General features: G+C 41.2%; 2 protein-coding genes across 2 annotated transcripts in view; one reads left to right on the plus strand and one right to left on the minus strand.

Moving 5' to 3' along the window:
* Window positions 1–1,738, minus strand: part of babam2 (BRISC and BRCA1 A complex member 2) — a 63,072-nt gene extending 61,334 nt beyond the window's left edge. Inside the window, exons 1-3 of the mRNA XM_030786878.1 lie at window positions 1,655–1,738; window positions 817–971; window positions 370–446 (exon numbers count right to left, since the gene is read on the minus strand). Coding sequence (XP_030642738.1) covers window positions 370–446; window positions 817–953 — 214 coding nt within the window. The 5' untranslated portion in view covers window positions 954–971; window positions 1,655–1,738. The remainder of the gene's footprint in view (window positions 1–369; window positions 447–816; window positions 972–1,654) is intronic.
* A 269-nt stretch (window positions 1,739–2,007) lies between these two features.
* On the plus strand, window positions 2,008–25,437 carry rbks (ribokinase). The gene is made up of 9 exons (XM_030786296.1): window positions 2,008–2,094; window positions 3,379–3,450; window positions 7,906–8,038; window positions 8,669–8,732; window positions 8,922–8,984; window positions 9,733–9,897; window positions 14,094–14,185; window positions 15,602–15,790; window positions 24,481–25,437. The coding sequence occupies exons 2-9, from the start codon at window positions 3,392–3,394 to the stop codon at window positions 24,652–24,654; spliced, it is 939 nt and encodes a 312-aa protein (XP_030642156.1). The 5' UTR covers window positions 2,008–2,094; window positions 3,379–3,391; the 3' UTR covers window positions 24,655–25,437.

Raw genomic sequence — 25,437 nt, forward strand, 5'->3', positions numbered from 1 at the left:
AGAGATTTCAGAGGTGAACACCAACAAACTGTGTATGTGAATCGCAGAGTACATTCACAGTGACACTACACCAACACCACCAATATATGTCCAGAGGGATGTACTATAAAGCGAGGTAACTGGTTTATCCAGGCAACTTCTGGTTCAGCTAACGCAGAGTAGTGAACCTCCTAATAGAAGAGCCCTATGGCTTCATTCTCCTAGCAAAACAAAGCCATAGGGCTCTTTTATTAGGAAGTTTACTACTTACTCTGAGTTAACTTAACCAGAAGTTACCTGAATAAACCAGCTACCTCACTTTGTGGTACAGCCCTCAGGAGAATCAGTTAACTCTTTTTGGAGGAAAACTGCATTGACTTTGTTACTTACATTTGAGAGTCTCACCAGCATAGGGGATGTGCAGCTTAAATCTGTCACAACAAGGACCTGGTGTCAGTGAGGTGCAACTGGAAAGAAAGTTGGAGACAAATAAGAATTGCCAGTCATTATAAATCACAGATATGCAGTCTAACCCTGGTACTGCCTTCTCTATGCACACGGTCTGATCTCACACCAGAGATGGGACTGGAGTCATATTTAATTTAGTTTCAATTTAGTTTCAATCTATGATCTATTTTTCTGTATGAAAGCAACAAGTCCTGCATAACTTGCAAAAGGTAACCATGAGGCATGAGTCTGTGTTATTCCATACTAAATGCTCCAATAAGACAAAGGCTGTCTCTAAGAGATGTGCAGAGCTAGGTGATCATACTTGGTATTTCCATCATACACCTTATGAAAAATGTTACTAAACAAGAAAAGCTGTAAGAACCTCACCCTGTCTTCAGATCAGTGATCCGTAGGCTATTTGTAGAGTCGAGACCAACACGTCCATTTCTGACCACGCTACACAATAAGGGTCGCAGTTCTGGAGAGATGCGGTTCAGTGCCACCTCAGGGGTCAGGCTATTCATGATATATTCTTCTGAGGGCTGTGGATGCAAAACAGGGGGATGTGATGGTAGGAGATAAGAGCAAAATTCGATACATTTATATACATACATACATACGTGCGCACACGAAAATACATGTATATCGATTGATGCAGATATGTATAGATACACTTTAACATTGTTACTAATGTTCGACAACTATTGACCTATTCTTATAGTGCCAAAACAAGAGTCACAACACAGGACAAGTGTGGCGAGTTACAAACGCATGACTGCTGTTAAAAATAACAATCCAGCGTGCAAAAAGCAAATTAATGCTTACATGTTTTAAACCATAGCGAGGTTTTACGTTCTAACGGCAGTTCGGTACACTACTAATCATTGGTTAGCTATTAATTATGGCTGTTTGACACGAAGACTGATTTAAATCAGTCTATAATGATACCGACAATGGTTTACTATCATAATGCCTCACTATCCAGTCAGCAAAACAGCTGCCTTACGTGGTTAGTGAATTAAACATACAAAAGTTTAAATTAACCTGCTAGATGTCTCATCGACTAATTAGCCGGTAGCCTTGTCATGACTGCTTAGGCTAGCTAATAATCGATGTCAGGCCCATTCCAATTACAAAGTTACAGGGTTGTTTTTTTAACCAAATTTTTTGCAGATACACACATTTCTAAAGATAAATGTACGATATGGTGTGCTGCTTTCACTACCTGCTCTACGAACTAAGTGTCAATGTTTTCCGTGACTAGCTGTTTAGCTGGTCATATTCACCACGACTGTTTCCCCACACTTCCGGGATGATTGTTTTGGGTCTTAGTGGAGGCTGTTTCAATAATGCCTGTTGGAATTTGAAATGTATTGGAACAGAAACCATACAGGTGGACGCCTAAGACAGCTTTTCTGTCTTTCTTGCTTGCTGTCTTTTTCGGCAATATTTTTCCTCGCGAATAATGCATTTGTTGTCCATTTATTAATGTAAATTTTGCGCTGTGCACGTAGAGACAACAAAAGATTAGGACCCACCGTCGGTTTCGTTCACTCTTCCAATCACTACGTGCGTGTAGTCTTGTTGTTAGCGTTGAACTTCTACGAGTGTAACATCACAAACATCTTCTCTAAATTTTATGTCGACAGCACACTGGGCCATTAGGTAAAGTGTTGCATATTATAATGTTGGCAGAGATATTAAAAATCTAAATGACTCCTATCAGCACTACTATCACTGTCTAATGCTCAGCTCAGTGCACTTCACCTGCAGAATCTGAGGTTAACTGAAGGTTTTTTTCTGGTAATTAACTTATATCTGTTGGCCACTCTGCCAAGGAATGTTCGGCTAACAGCAACTAACTGTCAGTTAATTCACAGTAGACAGAATACCATTATGGCAGTAGAATTCTACTAAGGGTGACATGACAACGTGCAAATAGACCTTGTTGATGGCTGCTATGCAACATTTTTAGACTTAAATGTGCTGCTCTCGAAATTTCCCCTAAAGATTCAGAACTAGTCAATAATCAGATTCGGAATTGCTCCCACTTCCAATTTATCATGCTCCAAGTGATCGAAGGAGCACAGCTCGTGCACAGTTTTATGAAAAGTAGACTGGTCATACCCACGAACATCAAAGAGAAGTTGAAGTCTTCATCAATAGCATAAACGTGGTTGTGCTGGGTGGTATACTTATTGGCTTGTGTTTAGAATAAGCTTTCCAAATTTATACAGTTTCCAATCGCTCCGTGGAATTGTACAGCAGAACATTTCTGCACGCCGCCAGTTTCACAACGTTGCGGGCCTCCTTTTTTCTATAACACACAGTAGTTAATTTTTTTCTGTCTTTCTTGACACGAAAAAAGTCAACGTGTTCATTTTAATCTGTCACAATTAAAACGGAGATGATGAGCCAGAGAGACGTTTTAAGACTGTCCCGTAGCCATCGGCCAGGATTTGATGGTGCTTCAGGACTGCTTGGAGATTTGAAAAGATTAGTATACCACTATTCATGCATATAGCCTTCAAACACAGGATTGAATTAAGATTTTCTTGGCGACTGTCAGTCACTCAGTGCAGTCTTGTTGCAATAGGCAGTCGTCCAAGGCTGAGCACATTTAGTTCCATCTAAAAGCCTGCTAATATTGGGAGGGAATATTATTCAGGAGCTTCTCCAGCGTTACTTAAACCCTCTCTTTCTACGTTTCGGCAGTACGTTTAAAAACCCAGTTTGAGATGTTTTCCACCAATCATCATCATCATCAAAATATACATTTGTCATATATGTATATATATTTGTCATTTACACACACACACACACACACACACAAACATATGTATAATATAAATGGAGACCATTTGTTACATATCATTTGCATTTTGAACTTTGAACTTTGGAAGTATAATGATTAAACAGCAAGCTACACTGACTTTTTGTTTTTCCCAGAGCTTTGTAGACCATGTCTGCTGACTGCTTGGATGTTGTGGTGGTGGGCTCCTGTATGACTGACCTGGTCAGGTGAGTTACCCACCAAGATTGAATTTCATAAATGAACCGTTATTCAACTGCTTATAACAGATACAACCTATGTGCTGACCTGTGAACATTACCTATGTGCATTATTGCTTGGTGAGCACATACGACATGTTATCTGCTGTAATAACAAGCCCACATAGACAGTATAATGAATACAAGGAGTAAATAAGTTAGTGTTCATTTTATGTTGTTTCATGAAACTGTGGATTGCGTGTGTCAGAATTGCTTGGACATGTGATGTAAAGTGAGATCAGGATTTTTCAGGCAGGTTGTGTGTTCATACCTCCCCTGAGGGTTAAGGCCACTTTCTTGAATTTGAAGCAAATCTCAGCAGAAGGCAATCATCATTCACAGCTCAGTATGTAAGAATAGTAGGATTGTATGGGTCTTTTTTTCTTTTAAATAAACCACTATATAATTTGCAATTTTTATAACTCAAACCAAACTTAATAACGTGTTGGAGTCAGTATGTTATTTTTAGGACTCAGGACCTTTATAGTTTTGGAGTAACAGCTTGGGAAGTGAAGTGTCTTTCCAGTGGTTGCTAAATGAGAGCTGTGCAGAGTAGATTGCAGAATTGCCTCATGTTTAACCACCCGTGTCTAGTTTATTAAAGGTGTGATTCATAGCACATTGGTCGCTTTAGCTTGCGACAGAGCTTGCCAATGTCTCGTGACTGCTTCGTCATGTTTGGGGAGAAGTTGGTGATGCAGGTGCACCCTTTTGTTTGGATCAGGGGCTCGTTTTGCAGGTATGTGTATAGCCAGTGGTTATGGTGCTCCTGAGTGTGTACACATTCACTTACTGAATGGTTGTCTTAGCACTAATCCACACAGTCTTGGTACAATCAATGTCATTTGTTCCTCCATTCTGGGCTTAGGGTTGATAAACTCAGTCACTATGTGCTATTGTTGTATTTTGGCATATAAAGAACTCACAGGCTGTGTTAAATAAATAAGCGTATTTTAAACTCATTTTTCTCTTGTTTGGTGAATGAGCCTGAGATTCATTGTGTTATATTTGCTAGAACTGAAAAAAAAAGATTTGAAGACTCAAAAATGAATCAAAAACATTAGCAAACATTCATGTTATGAATGCACCTAATATTTCTGTATGTATGTGATTATTTAATAGTTGGTATGGCATGTACAGTACACCAACTGAATCACTGAAGCCTTCATCAGAGCCTTAGTTTCTTCCCCATAATAGGATGACAAATCTGTTTTTCCGCTCTGTGACCATCTGTCTGTCAACACACATATATTTCTTCTATACATTTTCACTGGTTTATCTCCTACATACCAAAGCCATCTCCTTTTCCTGTGTCCCTATCATAGAACTTTCTGAGCCTTTTGCAGAAATTCACATTATCAAAACATGTGGACTCAATTATGATATTTTCTCCCGATTCAGCATTGTTTCCTCTTATTTTCTCATTTAAAAAGTTGAGTTGTGTGTTGTGGGCTTTAAAGACCACAGTGTGCCTCAATTACAGCACGCGGGGGGATGAGAGACGATGGTGGGCTTTTTTCCTTTCTTTTCTTTTTGTAATTTTTTCTTTTGAGGGGTCGGGGGGTAGCTGGATGGGCTGGGTTTTTTTTTTTTTTTTGGAGGTGCCAGAAATATACTCAGAGCTCATCAAAGTGACATGCATGGCTTTGAAGTAGGAAATCCAGTTGTCTCAGAGAGTGATGCAGATGAAGAGACGCATCTGTGTTACTTGGTACTGTTGTCCCAGGCTCTTCACATCCTGGTTCATACCCATTGCCAAAGCCATGCAGTGCCACCTACTGATAAGTATATGAACTAGCCTCTGAGCTGCACCAAGACACTGGCACATACTAGGAGAAAGCTAATGTTAGCAAGACCTATAGCAGAGACTTCAGAGTTTATGAAAATGGTCTTTCCTTTGTTTTAATACATGCACTTTGACACTAGTTCACGTTTCTCCCATGCAGTGAGTACATTGTTGTGCAGGAAGGAAAATGTCATATTTTCTTCTTTTGCTCTCTGGATGTGCTCTAATGCTTTTTTTCTGAAAGGTCTTGGCCCACATAGCTTGTGCTGTAGTTAAAATTGCCTCAATTATTTTCTCAGGCTGTGTCATTCCCTCTCAAATACTGCACTAATGTGTTAACGTATCGCACAGAGATTAATGCTTGTTTAGGACCATTTTACTTTCCTCACCTCTTTCCCTTAATCAGCTAATGCTAAATCAGGGGTACATGATCAGAACGAACTTTATCAAGGAAACTAGGAGATTCTTGCACCATATATGTTTATACGACTAAATAAATCATTTTTGGTAATTCTGCCTTCAGATTTTCCAGTCTTGTCAACTGAAGTACTGTGCTAGTGGAGGTTTTGTGTAAAAAAAAAAACCCCACACTTCTTTCTCTTTTCTTCTTTTCGGTTTCCTATTTAAGACATCCTCACTGCATTTGTGTAAATTCTCACCACATCAGTGTTGTGTTCCTTACACTGTAGGACGGAAAAAAAAGAAAGGAGGAGAAAAAAACCAAAACAACTCGTGACGCTGTTCACAGGCAAACCGCACCTGTTGTGGTTGTTTATGGCATTGGACAAAAAGACAGTGCACAGGTTGTGTCTTAGTTTCATAAGCATTTGAATTGCTGTTTGTCTGGGAGTCTACATGTAGAAACGGTTGACTGAGTGTTATGATATGGGCAGGTTTGATGTCAAATGCTAGAATATGTATAAACTGTGATAATTCAACCATTATCACATATCTACAGTTTATGAAAATTGAAGAGTAGGTGTGCATGTTGTTTAAGGTTAAAGGAGAGCCAGACTTACAGTCTAAGTACAATACACAAGTTAAATTTCCATAAAACCTGCGATGGACTGGCGACTTGTTCAGGGTGCTTCCCCACCTTTCGCCCAATGAACACTGGGATAGGCTCCAGCACCCCCTGCGACCCTAATTGGGATAAGTGGCTAAGAAAATGAATGAATGATTTTCCATAAAACCAGATTTCCGTACACTGTTGTTATGGTAATACAGATTTGTGCATTTTAAAATTTAGAGCAAAGTGCAGTGTTCCCATGTAGTTGTGTCACTTAAATAGTGGCCTAAACATTTATCTTAATTATGTTTGTCCCTTGAAATTTGTGGCATGGCTCCCTTTTTTCTGAAGAGTTCTAAGTCCTACATTTGAAGAAATTCTTGCAACTTGTTTTTAGATGTTTTTAACTGAAATATGGGTGGAGACATTTGTGCATCTCCAAGATGTTTTCAGTTATTCCACAAGAGATTAAATCATTTAAGTCAGTTCCCAGATTACTGGAACCTTTAGAAAGGGGGTTTGGACTTACTGTAATAAAACCCTCTTTGTGCCACACAAACAACATGAACGTCTTAAAAATCAAAGAGGAAAAAAAACAAGTTTTTTCCCCCCCTATTCTTCACCACCAACAAATGTTGACAACATGAACTCTCACAGAATTGGACAAAGGCCAGACGGTAACGTGCTGACTGCATCCCCACCATGTTATTTTCTCTCGTCTAAATAAAGGCAAGAGCTCATGGTCAGTGGGTGAACCATTACAGTGTCACACAGTGTAGAAATGAAGTTATTATTTTTATATCTTGGCCTGAACCCAGTGTTCATCTGAGAGGAATATGGTAGTTACAGCAGAAGCAACACTTTTGTTTTTCCATTGTTTTTTATACAAATGATTTTTTTCCCTTTTCTTTTCTTTTTTTTTTTTTTTACCTGTTGCGCCACTGCTTTTTCTATATCTGTGGGAATCTCATCATATGATTATGATGAGCACATGCAGGATATGCCATTGTTATGTGGTCCAGGACAAATTAGAGGTATATGTAGTCAACCCACGGAATAGGGCTTGTGCAATGCGGTTTGAAGTTCTGTTCACATGCTCTTCTCTGAACCCTCCTATCTCCTCTCTCTCTCTCTCTCTCTCTCTCTCTCTCTCTCTCTCTCTCTCTCACACCACAAACCACTGCTTGCATGCCATCTCCATCAAGTATTAAATAAAAGTGTTAACGTAGAACAGCTTTTGCCAAGTTTCAGTATCATACAGGTTCCAAATTTGAATTAGGGCACCAATAAAAAAATCTACGTTGATACTTAACAGAGATAATCAGTAATCCCCCCATAAGAGGATCAGTATATGAAATTTTCGCCACAAAAAAATGCCTGATTCAGCTAATGAAGATCCATAACGTTTGATAATTTGCCATTTTACTGTCAAATTAGGTCTGGAACAAATTCTGATGGAATTTGGCAACTGAAGGATTACCAGTGCACGATTCAGCAAGGCAATGACTCAGTTTTTGTGTTTTGTGTGTGTGATGTGTGTGTGATGTGTGTGTGATGTGTGTGTGATGTGTGTGTGTGTGTGTGTGTGTGTGTGTGTGTGTGTTTGTTTGCTTGTGTGTGTCTGTTGTAGTCAAGCACCACGGCTGCCCAAAGCGGGGGAGACCATACATGGACACAAATTCTTCATAGGATTTGGTGGCAAAGGAGCCAATCAGTGCATTCAGGCTGCACGCATGGGAGCCAGAACCGCCATGGTCTGTAAGGTACAGTACCAGCCAAAGTGGTTTTCTGTGTAGCAGCCTAGTTTCTTGCCTTTGTGCTTGTCTTAGACTCTCCAGATCACTACATTCACTTCAAGAGTTAACTCTGATCAATAGTGACGTAAAAGCACAGCTTCAAACTGGATTTCAAACTCTGTGGAAGATTCTAAAAGAGGTCATGCTTTCAAAACACAGGGCCAGGTATTTGGGAGGGTACCTCACCATTCAAGTCACGACCCAATTTTTGGCACATGTTTAGTAGCGTGGGATAAAAGAAGACCTAGTGGATAGAAGGGGGACCCCAATGACATGTTGATTGTCTCAGAGAGAGAGAAAAAGTGGTTCTGTGAGGAGGCGTTTCGATGAATTGGCTATATCTGGAAGGCTTGGCTGAATATAGAAACACAGCACTTTGGCCCTCCTCTGAGGCAATCGGAAATGTTTCAAGTTTCCACCTTTAAACTGTTATGGGCAATTCTCCATGTGGGCAAGATTCTGACAGGAAGGGCAGTCGGTACGTTTGCCAGTAAGGGCAGTTGAATGCTTTCCCTCCCCCCCCTTCTTCTTCTTCTTGTGATTTTTTTTTTTTTTTTAAATCTGATTCACATCAGTGTTGGTACTTTTTCTTATCAGGTTGGTAAAGACTTTTTTGGTGACAACTATATTCAGAACTTCAAAAACAACTGCGTCTCTACAGGTAATTCCCCAGTTGTTTCATGGCTGTCCTCCTTTCTGTTGCTTACTACTCATTGTCATTGTTGATGAGTTGTGTAGAACTGTAAGAAATGGTATTAAGCAAATGTAGTTTTTCTACAGTGATGGGTGGGAGGCAGTCATTTAGACTATTAAAAAAAACCCTCTTTCCCGTCTCTTTCTGTCCCTACAGAATTAGTGAAACAGACAGATGAAGCTGCGACCGGCGCTGCCTCGATCATTGTGAATGATGCAGGTATTGTTAGAGTAGTCTGAGAACAATGGCCTGCCAGCTCCCCTAGCTCTTAAAATAACACAAACACCAGGGAGTGAGTGCACTTTTGATTGAGCCGTGGCTGAGTGAGCTCTTCTCTACCTGTTCCCTCACCTACGCAGTGTAAATTTAGTCCCCGTGTTCTTTAGCTCAGCTCCAATATAGAACCAAATGACATAACCAGCCCGCTAATGGGCAGGACCACCGCAGAATTAAATGTCAACAGTTCACTGATCCAGCATGGGCAGTCTGCCTTGGCGGAGGTCCTCTGTCCAACTGTGAAAAAAAAAAAAAAAAAGACCCACAGGAAGTGCTCTCATTAACGTCACGATCGCCATAACAACCTAGTGATGTCACAGCATCCAAGCATCCTGTGTTTATGTCAATGTGACTTGAGATCAGAGGATGATGCGATTAGGAAGTTGCAGTGGAGAGAAAACCTTCTTGATAAAAATGGCCTTACTTGTTATTGAAACGGATGGAAGCAATTTGTCAGTGATTTCTTTGTAATTTAGACAACTGTATAAATGTTTAGAATTCTATGTGTGGTCTGTAAGTAGGTGCACACAATTTTAGACATGCTTTGTTTGACTTTTTTTTTTTTCCAAAATGTGTTCATTCATATTTGTTTTCCATTGGTCACTGTGATGGCACTTGGATACAGTTAACATGTGTGCATTATTATAATACTCACTATACTAGGAATATAAATAGAGTCTTACATCCACAGGTGAGAATGCCATCGTGATCGTGGCTGGTGCCAACATGCTACTAGGTGATGAGGACCTGCAGCACGCATGGCCAGTGCTAAGCCGTGCCAAAGTGCTCGTCTGCCAGCTGGAGATCAGCCCGGACACCTCACTCCAGGCCCTGAGAATGGCCCAACAGAGGCATGGTTAGTCAAACAATATGGTAAGACTTTTCAGGCTGTGCTTTACAGCTTGGCGCAAGGCGAATGGCCACCTTAGCATGAGGTTTTTAGAGAGCTCTTTGGTCCATGGGCACGTGAGGTTTTACCTCTGCATATTTTGAAGTGGGATGTCTTTCGGCGTAACCGTCAGTAGAATCACAGCCTGTAACGGTTCAGGAGGATTGAAATGTTACAGTGTAATCATATGTCATGCGTTGCATTTTTCAAGCAGACTGTAGAGTTTGGCTTCAAGTCATAATGTGTGAATATTAAGTCTCTTATGTTGGAGTACATAGGAACAAAGCTGACCCTGGAGCAGACTAAGTTCTGAGTTAAAGATAGACCTGTGTTAGTTTCATCCTAAAGTTAAACACAGGCCTGGCACTGTGCCAACCCTAGGTTAAAGATCTGGGTCAGTCTCATCCATGGGCTAAAGATAGACCCAGGTCAGTGTCCTGCCTGGGTTAAGGAGAGCCCTGAGCTGGTCTTAACCCTGAGTTAAAGTTCTTTCTTGCCAGCCTTAAGCCTCAGTTGAAGATAGACTTGGACTAACTCTTGTCCTAATGGATCATTCCTATTGAGCACATGTCGTCCTGCTCTTCATATCGGTGTTTTGCCTTTCCTCCTATTTACCTCTCACAACGTCCTGTCACAGCACTGCGCGCAGTGTGTTTAGTGCACTCTCTGAGTCTGCCTGTCTTCTTTCTTGTTTGTCTGTATGGTATTGCTGGGATACCGTGTATAATAGACTGAGTTCCATTGCGTCGTCACTGTGTCTGTTTGTCTCAGTCTTTTTGTATACAGGATCTGTCACAGTCAGCGTCTGTCCGACTAAATCTCTGAATGTTTTCTGCTGTCTGACAAACTGTATATCTGTCTCTATCCCTGAATTTACTGTGGCCACAAAACATCTCTCTGCCTAAAACATTCAGAAAGCGTCAAAGCCATTGATTTATAGACAGTTTGTGGCAGATGGCAATGAAAACAGCACATCTACAAGTTATTTCTTTTTCTGTCTCTCACAAGAGGCTGACTTGCTTTTAAAGCATATAGAACATGAATGTTTTTACATGATCTATTACGTTATCCTATCTGAATAACTGTTGTCACTGGTGGGAAGGTAGTGAATGTTTCCACAGCATTTGAATGTGTTCTGCTCAGTCATAGTTTATGTTAAACGCGGAACTCTAGCATCGCCTATTCAAGAAAAACCTCCAGTTCATTCACTTAAATAGAGTTGATAACGATAACAACATCACTGGATTATTAGGTAAAATGTTGTATAGGTTAAAACTGAAGCATTGTTTGGTAAAAGTGGATCTTGGGGCCAAATGGAAGCATCTCTGCTCTTTTAGATGGACATCCGAGCAACATCCCATGAATCCTGCAGTGTAAATGAGGGTGAAGTCCTTCTGTCGTTCAGGGACTGGCAGGTTTTGCTTTTGCATTTTACAGTTTCACAATTTCCCACTTTTCCATTTGTTTAACACTCCTCTTACTTCCCTCAATTGCTCAGCTCATCAAGTTATCTTTTCCCTTTCTGTTTTCAAAACGATTCTCGTCTCATTGAATGTCTGTCTGTGTGAGTATCTGTCGGCAGTTATCGTTCGAACGCGTCTCCACCTTACGCAGAAAAGCAACCAAGCTTAATGGAGATTAGAGGATTTACCTCCACTGAAATGTTTTAGCTCTGCTGGTCTTTTTTCTGTATTTAGGAGTAATGTATAATTAGTGAAAGCCTCAGGTGAGTGGATCAGATTGAACAAGACTTCAGTCCCCCAGTGGAAAATCTCACATCAGGGGGTTCAGACTTTATTAACACGTTGTCTATTTTTAGTTGGTACAGAGCGGCGAGCGGAGACCAGGCTTCCGCATGTCCCCGCCGATCGGAAAAAAAAACCTCTCCTCGTTCGTCACGGATACAAGCGGTGATGCGGTACGATGCATCCGCAGATGGGCGACACAGATGGCCTTCCACATCCCCCCTCCTCAAATCGCACCCCAATATTCACCACCTCATATATGCCCAGATATGTTCCAATAACAGTGAGAACAAAAAAAAAAAAAACAAAAAAAACCAAACCAGGCCATTAGCCCAGATTCTGTGAACATCACTGGGGATGGATTTGTCAGGCAGTGACGTGAATATGTAGCACTTAGGCTTAGCTCAAGTCTTAGATTACGCAAATGCCTCCTCCACAGGCTTACTGGAGAGAGAAAACAAGACAATTTCTCCCCCCTTCTTCACGTATTGCAAGGAAATTCGCTAATGTGTGCGTGTTGTCCTCATCTCATGCTATTTAATTAAAATCTTGTTAAGAATTTACACATGTAATTGCACACACTTCTAAATGGCAAGGCAGTGTGGGATCAATCTCAACAACTCACTCTCACTAAGAAAGTTTTTTTTTTTCTTTTTCTTCATCTTCACAAGACTCAATTAGAGCCTCTTAAACTCTCTCTAAACAGTCGGACCTCCTGTGACTCATCTGTGTGTGTGTGTGTGTGTGTAAGTGAGTATGTGACTAACTGCTTTAGTAGCTTTATTCTGTCTTTCAGTGTCTCTGTCTCCTGCAATCCTCTCCAAATCCACATTACAATACTACACATTATTCTGATTTACTCTGTGCAGTCTTTCTTTGTCTTATTCCCAGCTCCACTCTCAGATTCATTTTGTATATGACACTTGTATATGACATATGACATACCGTGTGTGATGAAATCCAAGAGCACGCCCTGGACAATGAGACAGTTGTAGTCTTGGACTGTAGACAGGCACTGTTTGAGGTGGGGAGGGTTGGATGAAGAGGATCAGGTAATCCACACATTAGACATGAGCAGCACCCACTGAGGATGTGTCATCTTTACCCAGACATGACTCAGCCGCTGTGGTTTACCCACTTGTGCAAGTCTGGCAAACCAGATGTGTATAACAATACCTGTAAAGGCAAACAAAACAAGAAAAACATGAGGGGAATGTCATAAAAACACAAAATCTATCTCAATTTACCACGTAAATCTGTAGGGAGTTAATAAACATGTGTCTTTCCCCATACTGGAAGTTTTCGGAAGTTTTTGGAAGTTTTCAGTCAGCGTCACGGAATCACGTATTGCAGTAACATGTATGTTATGATGAATGAAACTGGAACAATAATTTTGAGAAGCACGTTTGTGTGTACCGGTGACTGCAAACTAGAAAATGTTCTAATTTACATTTAATTTAGCATATATTTTTTCACATTTCTGTTGATAGTGGTTATTTACAAATGCTGTGCGGCATGCCTTTTGTTGCCCTAATGGTTATTTGACAAAACAAAACAAAAAAAAAAAAAAAAAAAAAGGGAAGCACAATGAAAACTCTTTCACTAAACTTTAAGCGGTCTGTCAGGAGTTCAGCTTTGTGTGACCGGTCGGCGGCCTTTTTGTGGTGTGAAAAATACTAGTGAGCAGCCGTGATTAGTGTGGAGGGTAACGAGGAAGGTAAGACTCGGTATTACCATTGAACTTCCTGTGTGGTTTAGTGAAGGTGACAGATGAGCAATTTCAGAGCTGAGAGAAAGAGCAGAGAGCTTGAGACCTCCTGGAAACCCTCTCGAGGTTCCCATTGACACTTAAATGACATGCTTTTGGTGTGTGTGTGTGTGTGTGTGTGTGTGTCTGTCTGTCTATGTGCATGTGTGTCTGTGCTCACAAGTTTATGAACAGTGGCCCACAATTTTCCCATTTTTTCTAGTTTGTGAAGTTTTTCACTCACTGAAATAAGACACACAGGGCACATAGATCAGCTTCATACATAGGCAGTACAGCCCACAGCTCAAAGAGACACATTTGGAGGAATCCAAAGAGATTCTGACAACGGCGTTTGCCTAAGGGCGGCTCTCTACGGTGTCAGAGTTCCTCCCTAAGGATCTTCAGCTCTTTCTTTTATTTTTTTTAAGCCTGTATTTATTAGCAGAGAAGTCGCTATGAAAAAATAGAATAGTGTTCTTTTCACAGTACACAACTTCAACAAAATTTATAGTGTCTGCTATAGACTCAGAAAGAAAGATGGATTATTCTGTAAAGGGTTATTTTACTTTATTGAGTTTTGTCGTTTTAACAGATTATGTTTATTGATATACCTTTTTTTTTATTTTTGTTTGTGTGTTTTTGTTTTGGTTCTTCTTTTTTTATCCACATAGTCAAAACAATCTTCAACGCAGCACCTGCTATTCCAGATCTGAGTGCTGATTTCTACAAAGCGTCTGACATCTTCTGCTGCAATGAAACTGAGGTGAAAAACCTATTCTGTCATGTTCGTGTACACACATACACACGCATCATACGGGAGAAGAGTAGCATATTTCATTGTTCCTGTTAGTGATGTTTGACAAATAGAGCTGAAACCACGACATTCCACGTCAACCTCCACGTCAACTTTGCTCCAATTGTTCACTTCAGAGTTTTACATCCCCAAAAAGAGTAGGTGGAAAAGAAAAACACTTCTGTTATGTTCCTTTGGTCATGACCTACACCTCACAGAACAAAACACAACACGCTTAGAGGGTGTTTTTTTTTTTTTTTTCTTTTACTCTTTCTCCTTGGATGGAAAAGATAAGGGAGGTAGGTCTTTACTCCTTACAGTAAACTGCTGTTTGTTGAACCGCCCTCCCTCACTCCCACCCTCTCTCGCACCTTGGCTGGTGGAGATGACAGCTGAGGCTTGGATTGATGGGAAACTGTTAAGAAAAACAGATGTGTGAGTGATGAGTCAGTATAACCCAGAGCAGTAGGCTTGTGTCTCTTTAAGCGTGCACCAGTCCTCTGCATTGGAGAGCTTTGATGTGGTAGCTAAGTGTAGGGTGGGGGGGTGGGGGTGGGGGGGAAGTACAGGTGGGACTTAAAAGTGAGAACCGAGGGTATGCATCAACCTTTGTCATGAACCTCTTCCAATGTCCACGTGAATACACAACATTTTTACTTTCATCTGCTGACTGTGGTTTAAAGGTAAATGAATCATCTTTTTTTACACAGGCAGATAGATAGTGCTTCAATGGTGAGTAAGATGAACATTTTGATGTTTTGGAAACAGACCAGACAGGTTGGATGTCTAACAAGTACATAAAAAATGAACAGTGTTTGCTTTTTCACTGCCCTTAGAGGTTCTTTTAGGCGTATCTCCACTCATTTGTGTGTGATGCCATTCACCCCCTGGGTATACGTGTGTGACTTCAGTGCTAGATGAGCTGGTTGGATCCAGTTTTGCTTGTTGCCAGCTGATGTACGTCAGTATGACTGCTGGCTCTGGTGAACTGCTGTGATGCTGCAGGAGCAGAAAATTTTGTAAATGATCCCTTTCTCATCCACAATACACACCAGTCATTGCAAGCTTTTATTCCAGAAGGATGAGAGGCCCTACATATGTAAGCAGAGGAATAATGTTTGTCAGCATATATTTATAACCATGATGGTGAACATTACATTTTTTCTCATTACACTGCCAAAAGTGTCTTCACTCCCTCATGCCATCTGCCAACGATGCCCATAACAGCTGACCCCAGGCCTGTTCGGTTGGCCCACTTTTAACAAAAACAGTTTTTCTAATAACTTCAGAATCATAGCAGCTGTGTTCACTTCCCATTAGAAATGCAGAGCTTTATGTGCCGTTTTTGTCTTGGCTGATCTTCTGTCCTGATGCTCTTCTTCACAGGCTGAGCTGTTTACGGGATCCGCCGTGTCGACAGTGGAGGACGCCGGGCGAGTGGGGTTGGAGCTTTTGAAACGAGGCTGCGGTTCAGTGATTATTACGCTGGGACCCCAAGGCTGCGTGGTGGTGCAGTCGGCAGACGCGACCCCTGTCCACGTCCCCACGAGCAAGGTGACACCTGTGGACACTACGGTAAGGAACCCTTTGGCTGCAAAGAGCCAACCCCATTGTACCTGTGATGGTAAATGGTGAAAACAGGAACATAGCAAACAGAATTAAAATGCAGGAGCAAACACTGTAGGTATGCTTCTGCGACTTTGTGTTACGGTGTGCTGTTATAACCAGTTGTATGCAGCCATAAAACTGTACATAAAAGAAGGACCCTTTTTCAGCTCTGCATATCGAGACGTTGGTGGTCATATGTCATAATTTCATGCTTCTCACTGAACATCGTGATGACTCAGTAAAAACTAATGACTGATGCGTGTTAGTGAATTAGAAAATGAATAATTAACCACGTTAAATGTCTTGGATGGATTATCCTAGCTGTACCAATTAGGGTTGGGCCTATGCATGACGGTCATCATGATGCTGAGCCCAGCCTAATGCCCCCCCCCCCCCCCCCCCCCCCCCCACACACACACACACACACACACACACACACACACACACACACACACCGACAGCGGGGCACACCCTGTCACACACACACACACACACACACACACACACACACTATAATTCCACTGTCTCTGCTATAACATAGAAAAATATATTTATTACCTCTTTATTATTTATGATTTATTCATGGGGATTTCCCTGGGGATCAAGTTGAGTTGTAGAACTGACAAATATCATCCCAGTCAGATGGAAAAAAATGTTACTTTTCTGGGGAAAAAAAAAAAAAATCTGTTTTTAAAATAATTGAACACTGCGTCCTCAAAGTTGCCATTGTGTCTTAATATACGGTCAGATACTTGCATGTGCATACCTGTTTTGTCCGCCATTGATTAGAAATCTGAGGCAGTAAGTGCATGGTATCACGTTATCATCAACTTACAGGTACAAAGTTTATTGTAGCTGTGTGTGCGCTCAGTTTTTCCTGTCGTTGAATATATCTGGCCAAAATCTCTGGTTATAAAAGACTAAGTGCTATAAACAGGCTGTTGAAGACAGTATGGGCTGACTAGACTGCAAATGCTAGACTATAAGCTGCACTCCAACCTACTGTAGTTTGCCTGGACTCTTCCCCCCCTCCCACATGTGACATCTCAGGCCTCTTTGTAATACTCTCCATTGGGTAAATATTTGTAAAACCCACAGACAGACGTAAAGGGTGACCAATAGCATTGAATTATCAAAAACAATTGAAACAATAATAATTAGTGCTATGTTTGATAGTCGTGTACCATGTCATTTACTTAAATAACGGAAACTGTCATATGATGCTATAAATGAATGAGGAATTATTTACCAGGTGTAATCAAGCAACACACAAATGTTGTTTGCTATGGGCTGAATTATTAGACCTCAGTGGTCTGAAGCATTTAGCATTCAGTGAAGCATTTAGGATATTTGAGATGAAATCAAATTTATAATGGCTATAAGAGGTGTTTTTTTTTTTTTTTAATATCTTCATTGCGTACTTGCACATTTATTTATGGCAAGTTACCCACAGCACTGTCTAGAGGTTGTAGGTTCTGATTTTAGGTAATGATATTTCTCACATCTTGGTAACCCCAGGTTTCGTTGTGGAAGTGGTGTTACTGGTTTCCTCTCTCATTAGATTCTGTAAAGAGGATGACTCATCTCTCGCCGAGCTCTGGAGGATTTGGCGTCACAGTAGTTAGCATTTCCTGTTTGTGTAACTTACTGCCAATTCCAAAGAGTCTCAGAAAAGCACCGTTGAAGACCATGGGACACTGCCCGGCTTAAAAAGATAGTTAAATTTAAGTTGAAAAAAGTTACGACAACGTACTTTTGGCTTTACGTTTGGGTTTAGTGCACGGATGAAAAAAAAAAAAAAAAAGAGTCCAAAACATGTTGCAGCAGTTTGTCAAATTAGCTAATCAGAAAGACGTGAGAAATATTATTTATTCACATTTCAGCTTTGATGCTTTGCGATCACGTAGGCCAATTCAACAGGAGTGGCCGACAGTGGTTGGCTTTGAAGTGAATTCTTAGCTACTGTCCACTTCTTGTTTTCCTACCGCAATGCCACAAAATGAGAACCAGCTAGTTCATACCTCGTACTTGTCACCCTCTAATTTGACTGAAACGGTAGTCATTTCTGAACCATATAAATGACCATCAGAAGAGTTCAGAGACAGTGAGAGGGTCAAAACATGCAACACAAAAGGCACAACACCGAGCCTCGTTTAGTCAGAGACTAGTGGGAGACAGAGCTGAAGGCTTTGTGTTGGTCTGGTATAACAAAAAACACAGACCTGTGGTGTGGTCCCATCATATCTGTGGCTGCAAAGGCAAGGAGCTTGCTCCCGCAGAGCGCTCATTATTGTGGGCCCAATCATATCAGCATTTTTTTTTTCCTGTGTTAATCAGGCAGTGCTGCAAAGTTGGGTCAGTCCAAGAGAACTGTGTGAAAAGATCTGGAAAGAAAAGCCATCGCAATAACTGAGGGGATAATGAACAGAGAGGAGTGCGATGCATATTTGGCAAAACACAATGAACCATATCTATGGGCATTCACTTCGCTAGTCCACAGATTATATTCTCCTCATTTGAGCTCCTGAGCTCTTGATTTTGCTGACACTCTTATTGTGAGAGACTTACAGTAACCGTTTTCAGGAGCAGCTTTGGGATTAAGTGCCTTGCTTAGGGGCACGCTAATACTGAGCCTCATGCTTGGGATCTGAACCCACAGCCTCCTGGTTACAAAGCCAAATAGTGTTGTAAAGCATAAACCAATGTTTTATAACAGTGACAAAAAACAGAGTGTTAGAATGTCTGCTAATAATAAATTGTCACATAGGAACAGACCAAATGACAAATTGACAAACGAGTTTAAATAGCAATAAATACTGTCATAAATAAACATAGGCAACCATGGCTGACCTATGCCATGTTGTGTAACAGTCATAACCAAAGATAATAACTAATATTAACATTTATCATCTGTTAGCTGCTTGCACTGTCTCATAAGCACTATTACCGTCCCTTTTCAGCTGCATGGAGTTCTTGCCACTCTCTCCTCCCCCATATACACACACACCCACACACTTACTCATGCCAAGACTAGCACACACACACCCTCCCCAGTGATGCGTGTGAACTCTGGTTCCCGGGGGGAGGTTGCCCGACCCCCCTTTTTGCTGTTTTAGGGTGACTCACCTCTCAACACTGCTGTAGTCAGCAGCAGGCAGCCAGGCTGTGGTCTGTTCACTGTTCACAGACTTCTCCTGCATACTTTCATCACCCATACATCCTGACTTGTTTAACTGTTTTGGATGCCTTGATCCCTCTTCCAGTAAGTCACAATTTTTTTTTCCTTTCTTGGTTGGGAGGGGCAGTGGGGGGGGGTTCTGCAGCTGTTCACAAACGGCAAGTGGCAGATTTTTATCGGAAAGGCTAGACAGAGGTATGTCTCCATCTGCTTATTTTCAAATGGGTTATTGGTTTTTAAAAAGTACTGGGTTGTTACTCTTTTTTTTTCTTTCCTTTTTTTTTCTTTTCTTTTCTTTTTTTTCAGGGGGGGGGAGGTGTGCGTCTAGTGTTTCTTGCACTTTTTGTTTTGTTTGGACCTCTCTGTTATTACAACTTCTCAGTGTCATCGGCAGCATTATTTAAGACTCAGTCATTTCTTAAATGTTTAAGTCATGCACACATTCAGTGTTGATATTGCAACTATGGGTCAAAGTCTCTCTTCTGCAGGCTTGAGCGCTGCGAGCATTTAATCATGAGAAAGCCATGTCTTCAGTTAAAAATACCCAAACGTCATCAACCTCAGAATTCTCAACACCTTACACAACTGAGAAACCCTTGAAAAGGTGATTTAGCAGGATTTTTCTATTCTACACTCGACAATTAGGGATCTTATATCACTTTCTACACAGCAGTTTTGACCCATTGGAAGCTCCTCTTCACTGTTTCTCTGTTACCAAAACTATGTTCCTCCAGTATGATGAAATAGTCTTTAGACCTGGCATTACATGCAAAGCTCTGAAAGGCCCCTCTGCCCTAATCGGTAAAGTTGACCACATCCTGACACAGTGTCCGCATCCATCCTCCAACCACCTGGCATAGGATTCCTCCCTTTCCCTCTTCAATTTAGCCCTACTTTCAGCTTTTCTGAGAAGCATCAGGGACTATAGGGGTGCGTGTGTGTGTGTGTGCATGCACATATGCAGGCAGACCAAGTGTTTTCTTCCCATAACAACAAGAGGAACACACACGCACACACGCACACACCCATGCTCTCTAATGCCTCTCAGAAAGGCAGAACCACACACACACACACAAATCCAGATGAAGCGTGGGTGGGCCACTCTCCCACGTTGGAGGTCATCTTGATGTCGGTGTTTTCTTTGAGCCGAGCCATAACACAGAACGGGTCTAGAGCATCAAAATCCATCCAGCCCTCTGCCAACCAATGAAAGGAGACAGCAGCAGACCAACCACAGGCTCTTTACAGGAGCCGGTGAAGGATTACTGGAAAGCACTCCTCTTCTCCATACAGCACTCTGACGTGAAGAGAATGATGTCATCACCAAGCCAGACTGGATATGAGTCATTTGGAACTGAACCCACACACTGAGCACCCCTGGACAGCATTAGTTTGCATGGGAAAGGCCAGCACGGAGCAACCTTTGCTATGGTGATGGATTTTGTCCAGTTAAACTCTTTTGTAAAGGAGTTTTTTCTTGCTAAAGGAACATATGACCAGCTGATGCTAAGATCTCTGCTTTTTTTTTTCTTTTTCTTTTTGAGGCCACATAACTTTTAGTTTGTAAGTCTACCTCAAAGCACTCTAATGCAGCCAATGTTTATTTGCCAGTATGTTGATTCCAGTAGCTCAATTCTGATGCCAGCACTTTGATCGTATGCGAGTCCCCTGCAAGCCAAATGCCATGGTTATGATTAAGTTCATCCTAGTTAATTAGGTCACATTTATTTAGTTGTGCACTGACAGAAGTTTTAATGGCTCTCATTTTCATCTAGAAGCTTTTGATCTGAACGCATAACTTATCAAGGTTTTTCCCAAGACGAGTAAACTGGAAACACTGTCCTGTAGCTGGAAAGAATCTCAGTTGGCAATGTTCTGAGGATAACAGACATTTCTTAACACACTTAGGAACTGTTAAGAAATGCTCTGAAGTTTACCTGTTCTAGCCAGGGCAGTCTCTGTTGTTAATGACACAGGGCCTTTGTGTGAGGCTAGTCCTTAGAGCTCAGAGAAGGTAACCTATGTGTGTCTCCTCTGCTCCTGTGAAGTTGATCTGGATCTATTCACAGAGGTGTCTTGGTGATGGCAGCTTGCCCAGCTTCACTTGGATTGGCTTTCCTTTACTACACTTTGCACAAGTCAGGCACGCTCTGTGCTTACAATACACACTGTATGCTTATAATAGTTGCAATACGCCTATACTAAATAGCAGACCTGAGACCCTCATTGGGAAGAAACTGTTGGAGGAACTGAGACTCAAAAGCGCACCCCCCCCCCCCCCCCAATCTGGTACCAAGTTGTTGTGGTGTTAGAGTAGTTTGTCTGCTTAATGGAGTACAGAGACAAAACATGTTAGAGAAATTAGGTGCATCTGATGATGTTGGAAGTGTAAAAGTAGAGATAATGAGGGAGTTTATGTGTGTTTGGCACTAAGCATAATGGCAAGAATCAACAAGTAGGTTCCATACACACTAGGCTTACAGTGTGATTTGAAAGGAGCTTGGGTAAAGCTTTTGCCATTTGATTGACAGTCTACTCATTCTGAACTTCTCCCATGTATGTCTGGGTCAGTGTGAAGAGGCCAGGGTGTGCCAGTGGTCATCAACATTGCTGAGTGTCAAACATCAGCCTAGACTTGTCAAATTCGTCTCAAACTAAATTGGCTGTGTTCAACTCAAAAAGCCAAGAGGCTTACCATTACCAGGAAAACCAGATTCAGACAGAATGCTTTTCCAAAAATCAAACACCTGTCTCTTACACATCTACCATGGAATGAGGCCTCAAATGCCCATATTTTAGTAACTCCTCCTGTGTGAAAGTTAGTGTCATGTTGTTTCATAGTGACCGATAATGGTGTGATATTGCCTGTAGAATGTATTTGATTTGTATGAAACATTTCTGATATGAAGGTGATTTGTGAGTAACATTTATAGGGTCATATTGACTGATCTCATTGTCAGCAGATTTTCTTGATATTAATTAAGCAACCCTGCACTAGCACATCGGGCCTTTGCACTGAAGTTTTTTCACAAGTCCCATTTCAAGATGCTGAATTGGCCTCACAATTGAAGCGGCAAGAGCGTAAAAGCGACCAGAAGTCATTAATTTTCTATGTGAGCCAGCGTCTCTCAGCGGCAAGGAGCTTTGTGGCTTGGGCATCAGAATAAAGCTGAAGATCGGTTAACTTTATAGTAATGAGCTCTGACATGTTTCGGCAGCAAGCAATCAGAATTTAGAAGTGCTCCGCTCTAGGGAATTCTAGAACACAACCGTGTAAACTTATGCTCCCACCAGACATTAGTTCCCACTAAACTTCAATCAGGAACAGGACCACAGTTAGGCGATTTTAATGTAGGCAACACACAAATCAATGTCAATATTAATTAAAGACCAAGGCTAGTAAATGTGTGCTATAAACTGCGTGTTGAAATTTGTCTTAGCGCTTAGCATCAGCACAAAAGTCACACCACACAAATGGCTTTTAATTGGTTTTAGCTCCACATTTAAAAGATTGCGTGAGGTTAACTTGTACCCTATTTGTGGTCAGTCGGCACAAAGACACCGGTCGACGTGTTGGCTTTGCGTTCCCTTTAAAAAAAAGTTTGCACGACCAAGCATTCCGAACCCTGAAATTCCTGTTTCAACTACGTCAGAATGTCCACGGCGTTTGACAGCGTCGTTGGCAGGGCGGCCAGAGCGAATTTTGACGCTCCCGCTGCTCCAAGTGTGAACGTGGGGTAAGTCATTTTGACCAGGTTGCAGGGTTAAATCATGCAGACTTATGTCCCCTTGCTTGTTTGAGCAAACTGTCCCCATACTGTGATGGGGGAAAGGATGTTGCATGGAAATGGTGCCCCAGCATTGTATTTATTTGTGATGGACATGAGGAAGATTTTAATCAATGAGAAATTACCTCTGTAATGTACTTTGTGTTGTTTGTTTTTTATTGGTCTCCAAAATGACTACATTATCAGTGTGTTTCAGTGAGGCTTTTAAATAAACAAAAACTTCTCATGATAGAGTGATCGCAGTAATGCACAAGGGAATGAATGGAATTTCCCGCATTGTCGCCATCATGACCACTGGCCAGAGTGGGTGAAGCTGATTACACTTTAAAAAAAACAAATGCAAACTGTAGATAAAAACCACTGGATAAAGATAGTGTTGAAATCAAACACTAGATAAACCCAAATAACAATTCTGCAGATCCACAGACCATCTAAAGTTTTGCAAATTGTATGAGGATGAGGAATCCTCATGCATGTATGAGGAATGTATGACTTCTTAACCATAGTTTGTCATGTTTCTTTATGTTGAGGGGAGGGGGGGTCATCTTGGTTAGTCCTTACCAGAATATTACAGAGGGAGCACACTCCTCCAGCTGTATAGGGTGGAGCTGTTATTGCCTCAGCAGTAGAGAACTTTCCAGGACCAGTCTTCTAACCACACCATTGTTGGCCTCACCCAGTCAGTCTGCCAAGTTGAAATGCTTCCAGTTAAAAAGGATGAGAGACATGCAATAGTTAAGGAGTCATTTCTAAAAACCCTACTGCCTTTGACCCCATCACCGTTAGGGGGATTCAGATAGCTCTGACCTTTGACCTTACCGGTAAGGGAGGGTTGAGAATGCAGAAAGGGAAATGTACTTCGGGGATAGATATATGTGAGTGGCAAAAGTGGTAAGAAGGGTTAAGGGGAGGGTCATTGTAATGAACCAAATGAAAATCCAGCGGTGGGTTAAGTCAAAGTGCCTCACCACATTCTTTCACATCTTCCCATAGCAAATTCACCAGACCCTTCTCATTGAAGATCTAGCATACTCCTGCAGGCTCTAAGATACATTCCAGTGTCTTTATTCATATCAAAACTAACAGCCATTACAGTCACAAGCCCCAAGATCTGTGCTGCTTCAGAAATTTGGATCAAACCAACTGGGATCAAACCAATTTTATAAATAATACATTTTTCCATTTTTCCAGAAGAATTTAGTTTGAAACTTCAAGGAAATCCTAAAAGAGGTATAGCATGACCTGACAGGGTATTGAGCTCAGTATCTTACCCACAAAATACGGAAATACGGACAGATCCGAGTACAGATCAGTATCAGACAAGCATGTATGAGTCAATAGCAGTCACACAAAGGTCACATACTGCTGTTTTGTATGTATACATAGCACTTATATTTCTTGGCACTTCTGCTGCAGGACAAACATAATTTAATGCTTAGTTTGGCTTCTAACTATGAAGGCTAATTACCTTGCACCACTTTAAATTGTTTAAGTTCCTACCTGTCTCCCTCAGACACTTCTAAGCTTTGTACAGCTAAATCAATGTAGAGTTGGCAAATGTGTTGGTGCCCCCTGCTGTTTGCTGTGCTAGTGTCATTTCTGTCATTCCTCTGCTCCTAAAACCATGCTGGTCAAAGTGACTTTCGATATTGCCTTGATCAAGCTAAATAAAGTTATTCATTTTGCAACAGGGTGCAGGGGACAGCTTCATCGGAGCTCTGGCCTTCTACATCGCCTGCTGTCCTGAACTGTCTTTGGTGGAGATGGCTAAGAGAGCCAACCTAGTAGCTGCTATATCTGTGCAATCAGTTGGGACACAAACATCTTACCCACACAGAGGAGATCTGCCAGCCGAACTCTTTTAGAAGACTCGCGTCAAGGTATCTTGATGAGTGTCAGCGTGTATGCAGTGTCCTCAGATTTGTATAAGGACTGTAAAAAGCATCTCATTTCTGCAGCAACAAATCCTCATGCAGCAAACAGTAAGATTATTTATCCTCGATTATTTAGGATTGACCCCCCCACCCCCCATCATTAATGCTGCGAATTATTTTTTCACACAATTTTAAACATATTAATCATTTTCACAGGTCTCTAAAAGGGTAGGCTCACTTTTGACCTATGGGCTTTTTATAATCCACTTGCTGGCATTTGTTAGCACTGCAGACAGTTTTTCAAGAGTACATTTGAGTCTGTAGTTTCCTGTTTTTAGCAAAATGCTCGTTCTTTATGACTACCTAAAACTACATTCATTCAGTTCAGTTCATTTATACAGTTTGAACTGAATTACAAAATTAACCACTTCTAAAATTACAAATGGGGAGCAAAAAGCCTGTGTCTTCAGTGTATAATTTAGTTGGTACTGTTCTCATTCATATTGACAGGATGAAAACCTGAACATGAAACAATATCTATTGCTAAACTATTGGTATTTGTAACAGCATGTATAATGGCATTTAAATGTTTAGCCTGCAATAGTTGCACATCACTGTATTGCTGAATTTCAAAACGCAGTCAAAAAATATTAGTAAATAAAGGTCTGCTGAAATCAAGATTTCTTGTTGACAACTGAATAATGGAGTAATTTTCAAAGTGAGCCATATGTCAACAAGGGTAAACTTTCCTATTAAAATCCTTTGTGAAATTCA

Source organism: Chanos chanos, chromosome 10 (genome assembly GCF_902362185.1).
Source record: "Chanos chanos chromosome 10, fChaCha1.1, whole genome shotgun sequence".
Lineage (NCBI taxonomy): Eukaryota > Metazoa > Chordata > Actinopteri > Gonorynchiformes > Chanidae > Chanos > Chanos chanos.

Coding starts and splice junctions, on each gene's coding strand:
- rbks (XM_030786296.1), top strand. CDS start 3,392: ATGTCTGCTGACTGCTTGGATGTTGTGGTGGTGGGCTCCTGTATGACT. Junction 8,039..8,668: donor GAACCGCCATGGTCTGTAAG/GTACAGTACCAG, acceptor TTTTCTTATCAG/GTTGGTAAAGACTTTTTTGG. Junction 9,898..14,093: donor AATGGCCCAACAGAGGCATG/GTTAGTCAAACA, acceptor TTATCCACATAG/TCAAAACAATCTTCAACGCA.